General features: G+C 38.5%; 1 protein-coding gene across 3 annotated transcripts in view; it reads right to left on the bottom strand.

The window, feature by feature from the left end:
- Window positions 1-11053: 11053 nt before the first annotated feature.
- The window catches only part of LOC143153390 (uncharacterized), a 102965-nt gene continuing 94967 nt past the window's right edge, over window positions 11054-19051 (bottom strand). For all 3 annotated transcript variants that reach the window (XM_076324516.1, XM_076324511.1, XM_076324521.1), the window contains exon 4: window positions 11054-12032. In XM_076324516.1, the coding sequence (XP_076180631.1) occupies window positions 11070-12032 (963 nt within the window). In that variant the 3' untranslated portion in view covers window positions 11054-11069. The remainder of the gene's footprint in view (window positions 12033-19051) is intronic.

The following is a 19051-nucleotide window of genomic DNA, read 5'->3' as shown; positions in this document are numbered from 1 at the left end:
AAATGATTATCTAAAAGAATCCAAAAGATTTCAATATTTCTCTCCATTTAATATTCGTATGTCACTTTTTTTTTATTTTACAGAAGCCTATTCACTTTTATGTAAACACAGTTACCAACAGCTTGTATCTAAACGAAGAGCTACAGATCAAAAGGAAAACTAGTTTAGAAGATATTGTATCGTTAATCACATTTAATATTTAACAATTACAGAAAAAATTGAAATGATTTTTATTTATAGCTATTAGCTATTTATAGCTTTTATGAAGCTATTAATTTGTATATTTTATCGTACCTTAAGAGAAGATGTCTATCGTGTTGTTCATTTTATTATGTTGTTAAACATTTTTCTCAAGATGGTAGTGTGTACAGAGAATATACACACGACGAAAAGTTACAAACAAAAATAATAGTTTTTGTGTTAGCTGCAGTTGCTCACAATCCAGATGTGAGTATTCATCGAAACTCTTACAATTTTAAAATATTTCAAACAAATATTCAGCGAAGTTTGAAGTATCGTGTAATATGTACATGTAAAATATCCTTACCCCAAGAACTAAACAAAGATGATTTTTGTGGATGAGCCCAATGAAATCTACATTTTGTAAATTTCTCAATTTTAGCTACATCATACGAATAGGTAAAACAAATAAGATGAAAACGACGCCTTAACAAAATGGCCGCTCCCAAGCCCCATCACTGTTCTCAACTCCCTCTCTTCCTCCAGTAATTTGTGAAATCAATAATAATTCTCCCAAAATGTACTTCACCTCTGCGATACTAAACATTTCTCAAAGTATATCATTTATAGAATTATAATTTTCAATATTTGAGTGACTTTTGTCTCATAAATTTACTATTGAGCGTAAATAAAAATAGTACGTATCGCTCAGATTTTAACATCGTATATCAAGAAGAAGAATTACTAAACCTGAACAATGTCTTTATTAACCCCATAAAAATCGTTACGGGGTCTTTCGTCCAAACGAATTTTCTACGTATAAAATCGTAGTCCTTGCTCAATTGTATATTTAAATATTCGTTGGAAATATTGATTAAATGTCTTAAACTATTAAAATGTAAAAATTGTGAGGAATGTTCATAATTATATTCCTCGACTAAAACGAGTGGATTAACGTTACTCTAATAACCAAAGGCTTCGCAATCCCTTCCTCGAATTTCAAAATAATAAAAACACTCTTTTAAATTGTCTCGTCAATGTTATTCCCGCAAAATAAATTTCTCTCCTAACACCGACGAAGGAAATATAATATTTCCTACGTATTCTCTCGTTTAATGAAAAAAAAAAACTCAGGAAAGAATACCTTCAAATTTTCAGCGTTAACGAAAAATCACGAACAAAACATATCCACTGTCTGTTTACATCCGTGCTATCCCCGAACTTCAATTTGTCATGATCCGCGATGGTGGATCGATGTCGACGCTTAAACACCGTCGAAGCCTAATAGATATCCGCGGTGACGAACGAATCGAGCTGGGCATTGTCGAGCACGGCGGACAATTTACTCCTTTTTTTTTCCACCCGGAGGAAGCCTGACACGGAGATCACGAGGAGCTCCCCGAAGAACAATGGACGTCACGCATGGTTCACAAACGGGACGCGCGGGAGGAAAATGTTAAATCGCTGTTCGATCGTGTTACGCCACTTAAGCCACGATAATATGGTCACCGATCGGAGACGCCTTAATCGGCGAGTCGAATCGTTCGAAACGAGAATCAAAATACGGAGGTTGTTCAATACTATTTAAAGATTATACCACAAAAATTATCTATGGTGGCCTTATGCGTGTAATAAGTCGTTCGATAAGTTTTGTCGTTCGATAAAACTTACCTAACAGTACTGTTCAATTTAGTAATATACAATAAGTTTTATCGAACGACAAAACTTATTGAACAATCTATTACATGCATAAAGACACCAGAGATGATTTTTGTGGTATGTGTATATATACTAATATATGAAAGTATTATGTATATATGTGTGTGTACATAGTACACAATATAGTAATATAAGTTTTTTATCGAATGACAAAAGTTATTGAACAATCTATTACATGCATAAAGACACCAGAGATGATTTTTGTGGTATGTGTATATATACTAATATATGAATGTATTATGTATATATGTGTGTGTACATAAAATGTATTTCTAGAATCTTCTAAAATGTTCCAGAGGATTCTATTGCACGGATACGTGAGGTTTATTGAACAAAATAAGAGTTTGTTTATTTTTGCGAAATCTGGTTCGCAAGATACTCTTGCGAAAGATATATCTTACGGAATTTTAACACTAGAACTACCTTTTAATACTAGAACTTATGAAATTGATTACATGTACAGAATAGAAAAGGTGATAATGTCTTTTGAAAATATGCTATTGAATTTCGAGTATATTTCTTTGTCAAAGCAGTTGAAACCAGTCGAAATGACCGGTTGGTGAATCTAGTGTTAATAAAGTTTCGTTTATTGATCAAATAGAAATACTAAGCTATGATTTGATCGCAAACGTAACACAGAATTCCAATTGAGGTAAAACGCGATAGAAGGAACGGATAGCGCCACGGAACGAGTATTTAAATAATCGCGCGTAAGTAAGTAGTTATCCACGCGTGCCGCGAGGAAAGTGTGGCCTTTCGTTGAAATCTCCGCTCGAGTTTCGGCGCCTCTTAATTTCTGTCGCGGGACTCCTCCGTTCTTCGTGTTTCGCCAAGATCGAAACCAACGTACGACGATTACAGTTGAATCTTCGTTGTAGAAAGTGCAGTGGGTGATCAAATTATTACGAACACTTTGAAACTGGTACTATAATTACTTAAAGTTTGATCGAATAGTTGAAAATGTCCGAAAAAAGATACTTTGGTTCTTCAAAAATGTATTATTATATTCATAGTAACATCTTGCAAGTATTTTAGAGATTAAACAATAATATGATATTTAATAATATTATACTGATAATGGTATTTTAAAATAGTTGTAAGATGTTAATGTGAATATTTCTAGGCATTTTTAGGGCACTATTAGGGCATTTTCAACTATTTTAAATATACATATATGTATTTTATTGACAAACTTTCAAAAGAAACATTAATTTAGTGAAAATGTTATATTCGTGTGGTATCACGACCTAGAAATGCAGGAAAATTGTTGGAAATATATCAAAAGTGTGTAGAGACGTGTTCAGGCAATTATAGATGAGAGAACTCCAAATTCTAAACATGATCGCGAAATATTTACTAGAGAGTACAAAGTTATCGACCGAAGGTAGAAGCGATTTTTTAATACCTCATCGAGACGTTAATTATGAAATACTTTACACACTAGAAATTACTTATTTTGTAAAGGAAACTTTAAAAAGTCAAAGCATACCTTTTCGAGACTTTAAATCAATATGCTTCGCGCCTAAAATTTGCAAAATAGATTTTTTTTTATAATTTTCACGTTGCAAAAACGACTGTTCGGTTTGATAAAAATTCATTTCGGAAAGCTGATCTCCATACGCTGACAGTTTCAGAGATAAAATTTGATTTGCATAACCAGATTTCGCAAAAATAAGCTGCCGTTGAAAATTTCGACGTCTCTTATTGTTTAAACAAATTACACGTTCACACGTACACGTCCGATTCAATTTTCACAAAATAATTAATATACTGTACCATGAAGTTAGTGTTAAAAAGTTGTCAAGTGTTGGACATTTTTGGAACTAACAATTATACTTTTAATTGTTCACATTTTGTCCTACCATTTAATTATAATCTCCCTTGTATTAATAACTTATATTGTAACTAAGTAAACCTATCGATAATACGATACATTAGAAATTGAACAATATTTAATTTACACCAGCAGATTGGTTTCAATCTTCTTCAATTATTCAAACATATTTTAATTAAATATATCGTCGTAACGAGATAATTGTCGAGCAGCAAGAAATTAATATCTATTAGTTTGAATAAAACGGCAATTTCCACGATCACGGATTGCTCGAGAGATTTATTATGTAACTACATTTATTATATCTATACATAGATCAGGTTTTCACAATATCACATATTGCGTATACTATATTTTTAGTAAAATATAATTAAATCCGTACTACCAAGCAATTCCCGCTTTGAAGTGACAAAATCGGTATCATCGTTTCACGTACAAACGGGGTAGGTAGCGATTTTTATCTCAAACTGAAACAAAAAACCCACTAACACGAAATAAAACTTTTATACTTCTGTTACATCTTTATAAGAGTATTACATACGAATTGGTGAAGTTTTCCCCATAAAAATTAATCCATACACGAACTTATTCACACTAGTTTCAATTTTACGTAATTGAAAATGATTCGACTAACGTATATCTCGTTTTAATCGAGAGAACCTTATCATTAACAATACTGTCGCGAACAAGTAATGAAAAGTAATTCTCATTAGCGACGATACCATTATTTGAATCCAGTATATAAACGTTTACTTGAAAACGAAAATTACTATACGTTTCTTCACGCTGTAGCTACAAGTTCAGACAAATTACACTAAAAAGCTAAAATGATGTTTCAACGTACGATATTCGTTGATACGTAATGTGCAAATAAAAATCTTCCATTGACCTTTAAATAAATTTTGACAAATCGATTTAAATATACCCAAGTTATCTCGAGTTCTCTTACCGTTAACATACTAATTATATGGAAAGTAGTGGACAAACGTATGGGGGAAATCTCTCCATTCGTTGAAATCTCCTTCGAATTTCGATACTTATTCCGAATCGATCGCGTCGCCAGCGGCGAACGAGGTGGCATTACAACCGCAAACTTTCCGAGTTCCCTACGAGCTTTCAGAATACGTACTCTGCCTTCCATAAGCATCCGGACACTTAGTAAGTTCAGGTACATAGCCTATTAACGTTTCTATAGTGTAAACATTTCCAAGAGAAAACAGTATCAGCCGAAAGTCTTCGCATCGTATCAAAATTAAGTTTCGTAATACAATGAAAATCTTACGACGAAACGATGCGAAAAATTAAATATTTTTATTCGTTGAAAGTCGAGAGAATTACGAAAAGTGAATCCTGTAGGCTACAGTACGATCATCGTTTACGGTGCCATTTTGTTAATTGTTTAAGAAGAAATTTTAAGTCACGGAATAGTTTCACTTCCAAATAATATCTACGGACCGCTACTTGCAAAATTAAAAAGATGACAACTTGAATGAATCGAACGAAGAATATATATATATACTGCTGGTCAGAAGTACAGGGTAAAATGTCATTGAAAACGTAAAATATCGTTCTACGATAGGAAATAATTACTAGAGCTTACTTTTAGCTTCGTTAACGTATTTGTAACTTAAAATAATTGTATGCGAATGGTCACGGAAGCGGTTTCTGAACATAGAATTCAAATAGACAGACATCTGTCCACGTATAATCAAAATTTAACGTCTGAAACAATTCACGTACAGCGAAAAATGGAGCGCAAAATTGCAGAATTATACGAAAAGAAATTTACGTGAAACGAAAGAACCTATCGATGAATAAACAAGCTGACTCGTCGAATGATAAATGAACAAGCTTAGCGCAGACCCGATTCGAAAAGCCTGTCCTACAAACATCGGATCAGATAACTCGGAAGTGGGTAACTCCTAACTAACTCGTCCCTTGACTAAGACGTTACATCGACACCGGTTAACCAGGTGTTGACATTCCGAACCAAAGAATAACTACCACGATCGGTTGTCCACGGTTCCAAAACAAATCCTCGGACGTCGACGGTGGTGGGAAGGGGTGGTATAGTGGCCGTGCGGCTGTAAACGGAAAGGAAGAGAAAAGATACTCCGATTTCTTAGAATCCTCGTTATTCCAGATGAGCGGAGCTGGCTGTAGCAGGGAAAAGCCACGAAATAACCGAAGAAAAACACGTTTCCAGGGCCGAATCGATAGCAACAATGCCATGACAAAAGCTCGGGGTCGCGCAAGAGGACGACGGGGGCACCGCAGTGAGGAAAAGGTGGAGGGGAGGTGCGGGGGCTTCACGGGCGTGCTACAGGGTAGAAGGAGTCAACGAACGAGGGTGAGAGGACGAGCAGCCGAGAAAGATAGATAGATAGAGATAGAGATAGAGACAGAGTGAGAAAGAGAGAGAGAGAGGGGGCAGAAAGAGAGAGGGTGGAGAGCGTGGTACGAAGGCAGCCTTATTGGAAACGCGGAGAGGGACGGTTTTCCTAAGGGCAGAGGGAGAGGTACGAAGAAGACAGGTGGCGCGGGGTAGTGAAGAATAAAGGGTACCGTGAAGGAGAGACAGAGAGAAAAGGGGACTTAGAGAGAGAGATGGGAGAGCACCAGTTGATGGAACGAGGCCGCTACAACGCTGGCAACAGCCAGATGGGTAAAGGCTGCATTACCTATGGTGCCTCGAAGAAACGATCCTTACTGAGAGAGCAGGTAACTTGCCTCCGCCTTCTTCTTCGTTAAAGGGGACTCGATGATTCCGTCCTCTTTGTTCGTGATATTAAAGTACGCCAAGGCGCCGAGACGACCGAGTCACCCAACCCCTAGCTGTAGAACCAGAAGTGTCAATTGCGTTCATTGTTCGTTCATAGAGCGAAGGACCGACCGATCGTTCTACGGTCTTTTTCGTTTTCCTTTCGTACGGTGATATCGAGCGATGAACATCACCTGTTTCGACACAAATCCCGCTGCACGTACTCGGCTCTGTGTATTATCCGACAACCTTCGCGGATCGAACACCACCACGGGTGGTAGAACTCCTTTCGATGATGTTTTTAACGCTTTGGAGGACTATTTATTAAGGATGTATCAAGGATATCTATAAGTAGGAGAGTACTTGCAAACGTATATGCTTAGCAGTTTGTACTTATGATGTAGTATAAACTATATTCCTGGAGTGTAATTTTTTGTACATAGGAGAGTTCTTAATTGAGTTTTTAACATTTTGGGGGACCATGTATTACGGATATCTTTAAGTAGGAGAGTATTTGCAAGAGTTTTATGCTTAGCAGTTTGTACTTATGATGTAGTATAAACTATATTCCTGGAGTGTAATTTTTTGTACATAGGAGAGTTCTTAATTGAGTTTTTAACATTTTGGGGGACCATCTATTAGGATATCTTTAAGTAGGAGAGTATTTGCAAGAGTTTTATGCTTAGCAGTTTCTACTTATGATGTAGTATAAACTATATTCCTCGAGTGTAGTTATTTGTACGTAGGAGAAAAATTTTTGATTCTTGATTGAATTCTTGATTGAATTTTTAACACTTTGGGAGACCATTTATTAGGATATCTTTAAGTAGGAGAGTATTTGCAAGAGTTTTATGCTTAGCAGTTTCTACTTATGATGTGGCAGAAACTATATTCCTCGAGTGTAATTATTTGTACATAGGAGGGTTCTTAATTGACTTTTTAACATTTTGGGGGACCATGTATTAGGGATATCTTTAAGTAGGAGAGTATTTGCAAGAGTTTTATGCTTAGCTATTTTTACTTATGATCTAGCAGAAGTTATATTCCTCAAGTGTAATTATTTGTACATAGGAGAGTTCTTAATTGAATTTTTAACACTTTGGGGGACCATCTATTAGGGATGTCTTTAAGTAGGAGAGTATTTACAAGAGTTTTATGCTTAGCAGTTTCTACTTATGATGTAGTATGAACTATACTCCTCGAGTGTAGCTATTTCCAAAATATTCAACTGATAACTTTTTCCTTTTATGGAACCTATATGACACATTTTATTACCTTACTTTTTATCTGAACTAAATACAACAGCTTAGAAAAAAGCATTTGTGGCGTCTATGGTGATAGTTTGAAGGCAAACGTATAATTATATAGTTACATATAACTCTGCGAATCGAAAGGCCAGTAGGAGTTTAATAATGACTTGAACTCGAGCATTCAGAATTTGTTAGATAAATTTCAGTTTGGAAACTCTGCCTTAGTCGTGTATTTAATAATTAAAGGTTGGGATCATTTATCATTCACTAAGCACCGTGATATGTACAGTATTGTTTCTCAAATTGTCATAGGTTCAGAACCGAGCAGTGACAACTTCAAAGGCAAGGTGGGACACAGTTAACAACGGTGGGAATAAAACTTGTGACAACTCGAAGGAATGATTAATACTTGTATTTATTTAAGCAAGCTTCTTTAGTATAATTTGTCCGAATGTGACGTTTCGAACTTTGACTTAGGACTGTTGAAAATTCATCATGATTCAGTACAAGAGTTATATCATATATTTACTAATTGGAATTGAACATTTATGATTTAAATTTGATTGAAAGTAAGACTTTCGTTATTTACATTTCAAATAATTCGTACGCACAGCTTCTTTAAAACGTAAATGTTTACGATGAAGCATAGATAAATTAGTGCGTTGGTGAATTGTAATTCTTGTCTTTCGATAAAATATTGCCAATTTGTAGTATTCATTGAGCATAACGTTTAACAAATTTATATTCCAACTCGATCATAGTTTACCATTCATCGTTACGCAATCATCAATTATAAAAATAAAAGTGTAGTTACCTTTCCGAACAAAGTAAAAAGTTGATAACAGTAATTATTACGTAGAGTCCCGTTATATTTTATCACAATAATCGAGAATCAGTATAATGTTATTTCGATGATCAAAATTTGTTAAAATTGATTTATCAAGACTCCAAGCCAGCTGGACTACACTCGTATAAAAATCAGCAACTAAACGTAAGCATAGGGTAGGGAAATGAATCGCAAATTGTTCAGATTTTGTGATCTCATATATTTTCCCTTCTGGTTCGTGTGCAATTTTAATATAATAAAATAATAATTAATAATTAATAATAGTTATACGGATAACTGTCACAGTAATAATAATAATAATAATAATAATAATAAAAATAAAATAATAATAATCATAATAATAATAATAATAATAATAATAATAGCAATATTATTCGTAATAATATAGTCGCGCGTTTTACCCTTAACAACTAACTGCGCTATGTTACAACGATTTATGTACAAAATAATAGAGTTTGGTGCTATTTGAAACACTCTCGAGTGTTTTCAACATCTGCGGCTACTTTCACAACGATTATCAAACTTCTAGTAGTACAAACACGTCCGTGTGATCACACCTTAAGGCCTATTATGTACCTTGTCGTCCTCGAGGTTCACCGGCTAATGACATGCTATATGATACACGAAAAAACTACCTCTAGGCTTAATATCATACACAAGGCTAGACTACACGGTCAAATACGAAAAAGTTTAGCGTCGAACGAGTCCACGCGATGGTCACGTCTCGTGAACCGTCTTCGTTCTCGACGATAGCTCGCAGCACATCGATAAAACAATTCGGTCAGGTTCTGTGAATATGGTCGTTGCGAGAGTTCGGTCCCTCGCGATGCCTTTGGTATAGTAACATCCGTTTTTTAAACCGTCGTTAAATGGTTAACGCACTGTTCTCACACCGGTATCGTCGCATTGGAGTAACCAACCCAGCGTTGTAAAAAAAAAAAAAACAAAGAAAAAAAAGAAAAATTAATTCCGCAGCCGAGATTAAGCGTAATTGTGCGCACAGCGATTGCGACGCGAAAGTAACAAATTACTGGAAAGTACAATAAAGTACAGTGAATTCCCGCTTACGAGCGAGAGGATCGATCGCGCGGTTTCGCTTGAAAGCGGGGTAGGTAACGAAATTGATCATTAACCGAGGGTGGTTCCGGTTACTCGAATCCAATGTACAAAAGTATCGCACGAAAGCGGGTATTTAACGTGTACTCTTACGAATCGACGCGTTACGAGGATCGAGAGTCGTTTATACGTAACCGTAGCCCCCGCTTTCGAGAAACATAAATCGGACGATCGGTTCGCTTGAAAACGGGCTAACAATATTTCACCTCAGAGTTCGGACAGATGTACACGGTTTATAAAGAGCGACGTGGACGATTTCGTGGCTCGAATCTAGTTTTAAAAATTGCCATCGCCTGAAAACGGGGACTACCGTGTGTCACGAATAGGCGATGACCCACCCGGACATCCGTGGTGGCATTCATCGAACGTGGTGTTCCTTCTAAACATAGATTCGAAAAATCATTCGTACCGCCGATTATCGCGTGCCAATTGGGTGAAATAAAAACGATCCTGTGACTTATCAGACCGTCCGGAATTGTCACGGGTCGTCGGGCAACGAGTCGGGCTACAATCTTGTCCGAACGTTAAATATGCAAGAGCTGTTCTGACGCAACAATCGCCTCTGTTAAACCCTCCGTCCATTTCGGAGCCCGTCTCGCGACCGAATCTCGAAATATCGAACGTTGGATGTTCGAGGCTCGGTTTGCGGGCGTCGTGCTCCTCTGCAGATCGGTGACGGGCGACCCATATTTTGACAGACTCACGAATTATTCGTCTCGTTTCGCCGTCTATATCGGGAGCACGGAACGATCCGATCCGGCGCAGCCGATTAACTGACGTTGACGCCGGGACGCCGCCGAAGTAATTGATCTTATCCGGTTTAATAGATGATCGTGTTACCCGATAGTTCGAATGGCAGCTCGGATCGGATATTGTCCGCGTTAGCGTTGCCATCGAGGACCGTGGACCGAGTTTTGTAGTCGAATTTCATTATCCCCCCGTAGTCTTGAACAGGAGTTTCCAAACGATACTCGATAGTGTGATAATAATTTATTAAATATGAAACCGTAACGTGGTATCGAACCGGATGGCTCGCGCGATACCGGTATGCGATCCGAAGAAAATTTCGATCGATCGACGTGGTAGAAATGTCATTTCTGTTCCGGATCGGTCTACGATACGTTACGCGGTAAGATCAACACCGATATCGCGGTGAACCGTACCCGAAAGATTTAGCCTCGTTTCGGTCCGATCTTTCCCGAGCAACAGGTCAAGAACACTGTGTCCATATCCGCGCTCCTTGGCTCAACGAATCATCCCGATCGAAGCTAGCGGACCGTCGACACACGTATTCCCAAACAGAAATTAATTGGTCGTTCCGAGGATCTTGCGGTTGTGTTCGCACAGTGGACGTCCGGTCTTTCACGTGTGATGCTCGCCAGTCTGCACCGACACTTCCGATCCCATCATCATACCGTTCGAGAGTACATTGTTCATCGAAGGTAAAACGAGGGGGCTTGGCATCGTCATGGAAGGTCTCAACCTCTCGGTGAGGGCCAGCATCACTTGGCAGTGCAGGTGCTGAATGGTGGCCAGTAGATTGAGATTGGTGTCGATCAATCCGGTGGCTGGCGAGAATCTATCCCTCTCGGTGTCGATGTCGTCCGTGGTCAGTACGGTGACTTTCTGTTCGAGCTCCGACTCCTTCAACGCGGCGGCCTTGTTTTTCTCCGCTAGGAGTAGCCTCTGCTGATGCTTCAGGTACGAGGTAGTGATGGGAAGACTGTAGTCGATGGGCGTGTTCTTGGGATCGAGTCCAGGACTCCAAGGCCTTGGCAACGGCTGGCTCGGCTGAGGGGACGGCGTTCGTCCCTCTGGCAACATCCTTTTCCTCTTCGACGAGGCTGAACTTTTCGAACTGGCGCGATCCGACTCCGGTGTTCGCCTCGACTCGGGCAGTGTCTCCGTGCTCGGTAAAAAACTGCCAGCCACCGGCTCCTTCTTCAATAGATTCGTGATACTCAGCGGATTGTACTTCTCCTCTTTCTCCTTATCGGTTTTTTCTATCGTGCTAGCGCCCCCCTTGTGATGCTTTTGATGCCTGTAGCTGTACAGACTCTTGCTGTCACCGGGCTGATGTCCCTCGCGCGGCTTAGAACTACTTTGCACCGACGTCGTCGTCGTCGTCATCGTGAGGGCGGCGCCCGCGTTCGGGCTAAGCGTCGTCGTCGTCGTCGTCGTCGTTATCGGCGTCGTCGCCGTAGACTGCGCTTGGGTGGATAAATTCGTCGGGCTTGGGGTCCGCGGGCGTCGTTGGCATTCCGTGCAGCCCAGCAGAAATCGCGTTACCGCCTCGCGTGGGAGAAAGGCGTACGTTTCCGTGATCTGGAACAAAACACAGTGCTCCCGTTAGAATGAGAATTCGTTTGCCAGGGTGTTCTTCGTTTCGATGATTTTCTCTACACCCGTGGAATACCTATTCGCTCGTTCCCGGCGCGATGCTTTTGCGCAGGGTTAATGGAAACTGCTGTTTTTATCCGGCTGAGAATCCCGAGCTGAGAACGAGAACGAACGAGTGCTATCAGCTCGGTTCAACGTTGAAACAATTATTTCACCGAAATAATATTTCACCGTGACTAATACCAATACTCCGATACGAAGAAGGCGGTTACTCCCGTAGGATCACGTTACCACGAGGCTTCATTTTCGAGAAAATTGATTTTGCATATACGCGAGCTACTTCGATCATCGCCCTAATCGTCAATCTTTCCGAGCACGTCCACTTTTGCGGTGTATCAATTTGCTTCTCCGTTTTAAAGAGAGAGGGTATAGCTTCGCGCGAAAAGAAACAAGAGACAGCACCGCAAGGTTTGATAACCACGGTAATCTTTAACGATCGATTGATTTTTCTTCCGATTGTAGAATTCGGTTGTCGTTCTGTGTCGTATTTGTAACAAAGTGAAACGATTCAGAATTCGATTACATTTTTACGAACCACGCAGACCTCGAATGTCTTGGAAATGTCTTCGCGAATGAACGAACAACTGACGTTTAATTTGTCCCCGACAACAGTGCTGTTTGCGGCTGGTACAAAATCAGTTTGGTCTCTGGAGTTCATTGAGGTGTTATCTCCGCCATATCGTTTGGCTAGTTCGTCGCTCTATCTTTCATCTGTTTACGCAGTGCATCCGACAAGCGCCCTCTATCTCTCAAATAAACAAGCAGGCATGACGCGAGAGCAGGAGTCATAATTCACTGGTAGGATAAATGCCCTTGAATGGCTAATTCATTTTATTCCGACTAGTATTGTTCGCTAGTGTGTAGGATAGTTACGGTAGAAGGTAGTTCTTGGATTGAGTTATTCCCTGGACATGGAAACCTTAAGATCGAAGTGTTTGAAATTTTCACGGTTCAGGTTCTTGGTTACTCCGAGAATTGCAGACATGAACCACACACCCATTGGAAAAGACAGTTCTACAGTAGCTAGCTCTATCAAGATGTGAAACATTACACTGATGTACAGTTGCAGACATGAACCATACCCATTGGAAAAGACAGTTCTACATTAGCTAGCTCTACAAAGATGTGAAATGTCATATTGATGTACAGTTGCAGACATGAACCATACCCATTGGAAAAAACAGTTCTACAGTAGTTAGCTCTATCAAGATGTGAAACTTTACACTGATGTACAGTTTTTGCTTATCTAAGATATGTATGATTATTATCACCAATCACAGATCTTCTAATTGGTCAGTCGCATGAACCATACCCATTGGAAAAGACAGTTCTACAGTAGTTAGCTCTATCAAGAGGTGAAATATCATACCGATGTACAGTTGCACACATAAACTATACCCATTATAAAAGGCAGTTCTAGAGTAGCTAACTCTATCAAGATGTGAAACGTTACACTGATGTACAGTTTTTGCTTATCTAAGGTATGTATGAAAGTTATCACCAATCATAGATCTTCTAATTGATCAGTCATATGAACCACACCCATTAGAAAAGACAGTTCTACATTAGCTAGCTCTATCAAGATGTGAAACGTTACACTGATGAACAGTTCTTGCTTATCTAAGGTATGTACGATTGTTATCACCAATCATAGATCTCCTAATTGATCAGTCACATGAACCATACCCGTTAGAAAAGACAGTTGTACATTAACTAGCTCTATCAAGATGTAAAACGTTACACTGATGTACAGTTCTTGCTTATCTAAGGTATGTATAATTATTATCACCAATCATAAATCTTCCAATTGGTCAGTCGAACGATTAAACTCTGATTCCTAAATGACTCGTATGCGAAACCCTCAAATATCGTTCGCTACGTCACGGTTGATCACTGTCGAACCTAGCCAAACCTTTTCAAACGTTTTCAATATTCCCTAGAATTTCGAATTCGACCTATATCACGATTGACGCTCATTCGTGATTTATCCGTGACAGGAAATTGGCGTTGAAACCTGACGATCGTGTATATATATATATTGTTTCGTAAAGTTTGAAAAGCGCGGGGTTGTGATTCACGGTAAACAGAATAAGTGGCTCCTTTTCTTCCGCTGTCAAACATCAGCGTCACGTGGAGCTGTTTCACGCGGAACGCCCACTGGGGAAAATTCATGAGCAGTAACGAAACTTTGATGTCTTTGCGAGGAGGTATTTAGCCGGAGGGATGTTCTCTGCCTCTTAATAGGAAACGTTTCTCTCTAAGGAGGTGGAGGAGCGGCATAACTTAATCAAGGATGGGAGTCTCCCAGCCGAGAAAGGCAAAGGTTGATGTAGATATACGTGTATGTACCGTGACCGTGCGCGCACGCGCCTGTATGCGTGTGTGTACGCGCGTTTGTGTTCGCGTGTGTGTAGCTGCACGGTACGGTGAGGTAATTTGATAAGATTTACTTGAGGCTTGCCTGCGAGACGAAGAAAAGAGCTGTAGGTAAGAAACTGAGATAATGGCTTTTGGATCAACGTGACACAGTGGCAAACTTGTACAAACCACGGACGACATTCTCGTTCCGAAGTTTGATGAAGGTATCTTCGGGATTCCCTGATTGAGGAACGTTAATATTTTTTCCAAATGCCAGTGAACGATAATAATCATTGGAAGATCTGCTGCCAATATCAACGCTGAACAAACATTTGCTTAACTATTTTAATCAAATGTGAACCACGGAGGATTGCTGTTATAAAAATGGACAACTATCCATTTTGTTACAGTTTGATCTGTATTTAATTGTTTCAGTTTATTCGTTCCAGGATATCTCGAAGCCTTAGATTGTAAAATGGTAAGAAACTTTTTCTATTCGTATCGACGCGAGAAATTCATCTTGAAAAGGGGTTCCATATATTTGTTAACGTCTTGCAAAAGTATTTATTTGTTTGGTGAACAACCGTTTTACCAACTCGTTGGTAAATCTTACGGTAAATTCTAAAATTTTCTATTACCTTTCCGCTCGAGGAAACTGATACCCCCAAGACTAAGTATCAATTAACCGCAACTCGGCACCCTCTTGTGGACGACACAACCCCTCACATTTCACGAGCTCCTTACGCTATCCTACACCCTAAACTTTGCGAAGACTTTACACACGCAGTCACTCTAAACCACGTCGAGCTTTCATTCACGCCGACAATCCAAATTTTATGAAGATTCCACTAACTAAGGCGCCTCAAAAAGTGCAAAGTACATACTTCGATTGACACCTACGATTTTCAAGATATATCCGAGTTTCATATAGAATTTGTCAAGCTAAAACTTCCCTCTCAGGGTATACTAATCTCGACGCAAACTTTACCCAATCATTGTAATAAAGTCTATATTACCGATTCAATTTCCTAAACAAATTTAATATATTTTATTCAATTACAATTAATACCTTTTTGATCATTTTTTTATCGTACGATTCTTTTCTTAAGAATACAGTTGTAACTCTCATAAGCATTTTTTTTTAACGAAATCATGCGTATTAATTACATAAATTAAATCTTCCATTCGCGCACAATTATTATTATTATTACTGTTATAATCCTTTTGCGCACAATTATTACATTATTATTCAAAACTTATTTACTATCATTTCAACTTGCTTCGCAACCGAAGTAACACTAGATCGAAGATTCAATTGCACTTTACGCATATTACAAAATAAAACTCTTAATACATGTTCGTTAAATGACAACCTGACACCAATAATTTCACTCTTGTCCGATCGACCTCAAATTTCGTACAAATTACGTTTATCGTCTAATGGTATGATTTTAGAGGGTGAAGAAAAATTGGACGATCGAAAAATAAGATCCACCCTAATGTTCGTACACGATTTCGATGAATTTAAAATGCAATTGATTACATCATTCTCACGACTTCTCCCTCCAAGACTAACAAAAACTCGCACGTTTCGTTCGCAGAGGGTTGATATACCCCAGAAACAGATCATCGCGTACAAATAAACGCAAAATGCCAACACCGTTACAACGAACCGACCCTTCTGACTAAATATTTTCATTCCAACTAAACCTTTCCCCTGCCTTATGCAAATACTATATGGATACGAACTCTACGTCAACTTAGCTCCTGCGTCACCAGATTTTGATACGTGCTCCGAACAGTTCCCCCTCCATTCGAGAGTAAAACTATCGCGAGTTGCACTCGAAACTGTCTCTTATATCCGAGCGTAACCGTACGAGTGCGTTGCTCAACTCTACGAAAATCGACGTGTCATAAATTGCTCGTAAATGGACAAAATATTATACTGCTCTTGGAAAGTTACTGTTCCTCAAATTGTTAAAGGTATTCGCGCGCAAATCGCAATTTAATGTCCGTAAAAAAAACTTGAATAAATACACATACACAGGTGTACCTATATTTTTTATTTTAGAATCCTATTCTGTGTAAAAATACGTATAAATCCTATCGGGAATATTTTTTTGTAAAACCTTTACTTTTAAGATATTTAAAGAAACAACAGAAAGAGTTATTCAATTTATAATTCAATTTTAATTTTCTCGAAGCCTGTTCACTTATATGTAAACACGTTTACCTGTATTATACAGGACCATAGAATCACAGATCAAGTACTAGAGAAAGAATGACAAGAATTACAGAAAGTACAGTTTCATTGGTGGTGGGGTACTCTGTGGCTCTTAACGGAGAAAAAATTCGCTACCTCGGTTTCAAGACACTATGTCTCAAGTCTTACTTCGTCCTATTACCCTAATTCCTACTTTCAAATCCTTAAAAATCCAATTCCAACGTCAGCGTATCCCGTGTCAAGTAATGCACTAAGTGTACAATACACCAACCCCTTTAACAAAGTATTGAGTTGTTCTTAATGTCGTTTCGTCTTCCAAAATGGAGAATATATAATTCAATAAAATGTTTACACACTCTAAGAAAAATCCTGTTTCACTTTCACGAAAGAAAAACGAAATGACTTTCCGAACGAGCTAATATATTTATTCCAACTCGACTTTTTCATGCATCATCCAACACCTACGACATTGAACACGATTCGTATTCCGCAAACATAAAGCTTGCACGTTTATCGTTCAAAACCTTTAAAAACTCTACCCTCACGGAAAGTGCATTGAAACTGTAACTCGTTATCAATTCATTTCCACTTCAATGCTACTACTCATTCCGTGTCTACAATGTAGACCCTAGAATTATACTTCACCACTGAATCTACCACTTTGTTTCTAGTTCAGTACCGCTACTGGCTCGTGTCTGCAATGCAGACTTTATATCCGCACCCCGACCACTGAGTCTACCACTTCATTTTCTATTAATATTGAATTCTATCATTCACTCGCCCAATCGCTATCAGTGAGTTTCGCCGTCTCTGTACTTTTATCTATCCTGTCACATATGTTAACGTCAATGCCCGTTGACCCCTCGAGCCAATAGTTTTGCACGGATCAGCTGAACGTCACGGACGATGGCACAATATGGAGGAATTTGATTAATTTCTTTAAATTTACATAAAACGAAATCTACCTGCTCGATTAATTTCAAATTTTAGGGTTACGTTAACGAAACATCGTACAAAAATTAAAAAACAATAGTATCGTCGAAGAAAAATATTGAAGATCTATGTAAATAATATTGAAACTTTTCATTTGAAAATTATCCAAGCACTGTTTCAAAAAATGTTCCACTTCACGATCATGGGCATCGACAAAATTTCTTGTTTTAGTCGATCAAAATCTCTTTAGTCGATTTTTTAAGTCCATTCGATTTTTCGATCAAATTATATTAAACGTACGAAATAATCTTATCGAAAAAAGTTCGGTAAACACGCAAAGTACAACGTGTTACTTAAAATCTAATACAAAGCGAAAGAAGTGCAAGGAACTAAAAGACGTAGAACGGACGTCGAACCGCTCCACAAATGAGGTTATGTTGACGCAAGGCGTACGTCGAACCGACTCGAAGGGTTAAGAACGTTTCGATGGCAGACAATCCGCTGTTATTTGGCTTTCGAGAAATTTATAGGTCACGGTCGATAGGGATTGTGACATAGATCGTGCACCCTCACGGGCGGTTGCTTGACGATAGCTACAGCGATGGCTATTTACTGCCTTGAAGTCACGTAGCCATCGAGTGTCGTGCAATTGATTGTTTAGAGCAACCTTGGAAGTTTTCAGGGAGGCGAGCAGCCTGATTTTCCACTGTCCAAAGAATAAAAGTACAGTCTCTGAGGTGAAAGAATGAAATCATCCATCTCTTGCAAAATGTGTGTCCAAAATCCATCTCTTGCAAAATACATCTCTCCATGGTGCGTCGACATTGGATACCCATAGAAGTGTTAAGATTGTGCGGGATATGGGTGAGTTTGAAAAAATTGGGTAAACTTGGATACCTCGATCATTTTGAGTAGAGTAGAATTCCATTTAAGTAAATATGTAGGGGAACAAGTAGTTCATATAACCGAGTAGGTTCGTGTAATAGGAGTCCACTGATAGTTCCCAGTATGAGACTATGATTAAGAATACTTTGTTCCTCGAATGAATCGTCATAGAGATTTAATAGTCAGGATGTTTGCAAGATCGAATATTTCAGTATTTTCCAACGAAAAGAATGTTTATATAAAACTAGATACTCTAGGTATCGTCGCAAGGATGTTAAGGTTTGCACAACTCTGGTCTAATTGTAAATAGGATGAAACAGATTGTTTATGAAAATGTAAACGAATGTTTCGTATTCGTATTAGTAAATATATTCTTTACATTAAAATTTCAGAGTTGAATTTTATACATAACGACTGTAGAATTTCAGATGACGAAAAGCAACTTGGAGAGAAACTAACCACTTTTCTTCGATACATTTTTCCAATTAACAAACGATTCTCGAGTAATTGAAATCTCCGTACCTTCTCGAACCGTAATTTATCG

This window comes from Ptiloglossa arizonensis, chromosome 1 (genome assembly GCF_051014685.1).
Source record: "Ptiloglossa arizonensis isolate GNS036 chromosome 1, iyPtiAriz1_principal, whole genome shotgun sequence".
Classification (NCBI taxonomy): Eukaryota; Metazoa; Arthropoda; class Insecta; order Hymenoptera; family Colletidae; genus Ptiloglossa; species Ptiloglossa arizonensis.
The sequence above is the reverse complement of the archived record's forward strand: the minus strand, read 5'-3'. Positions and strand labels throughout refer to the sequence as shown.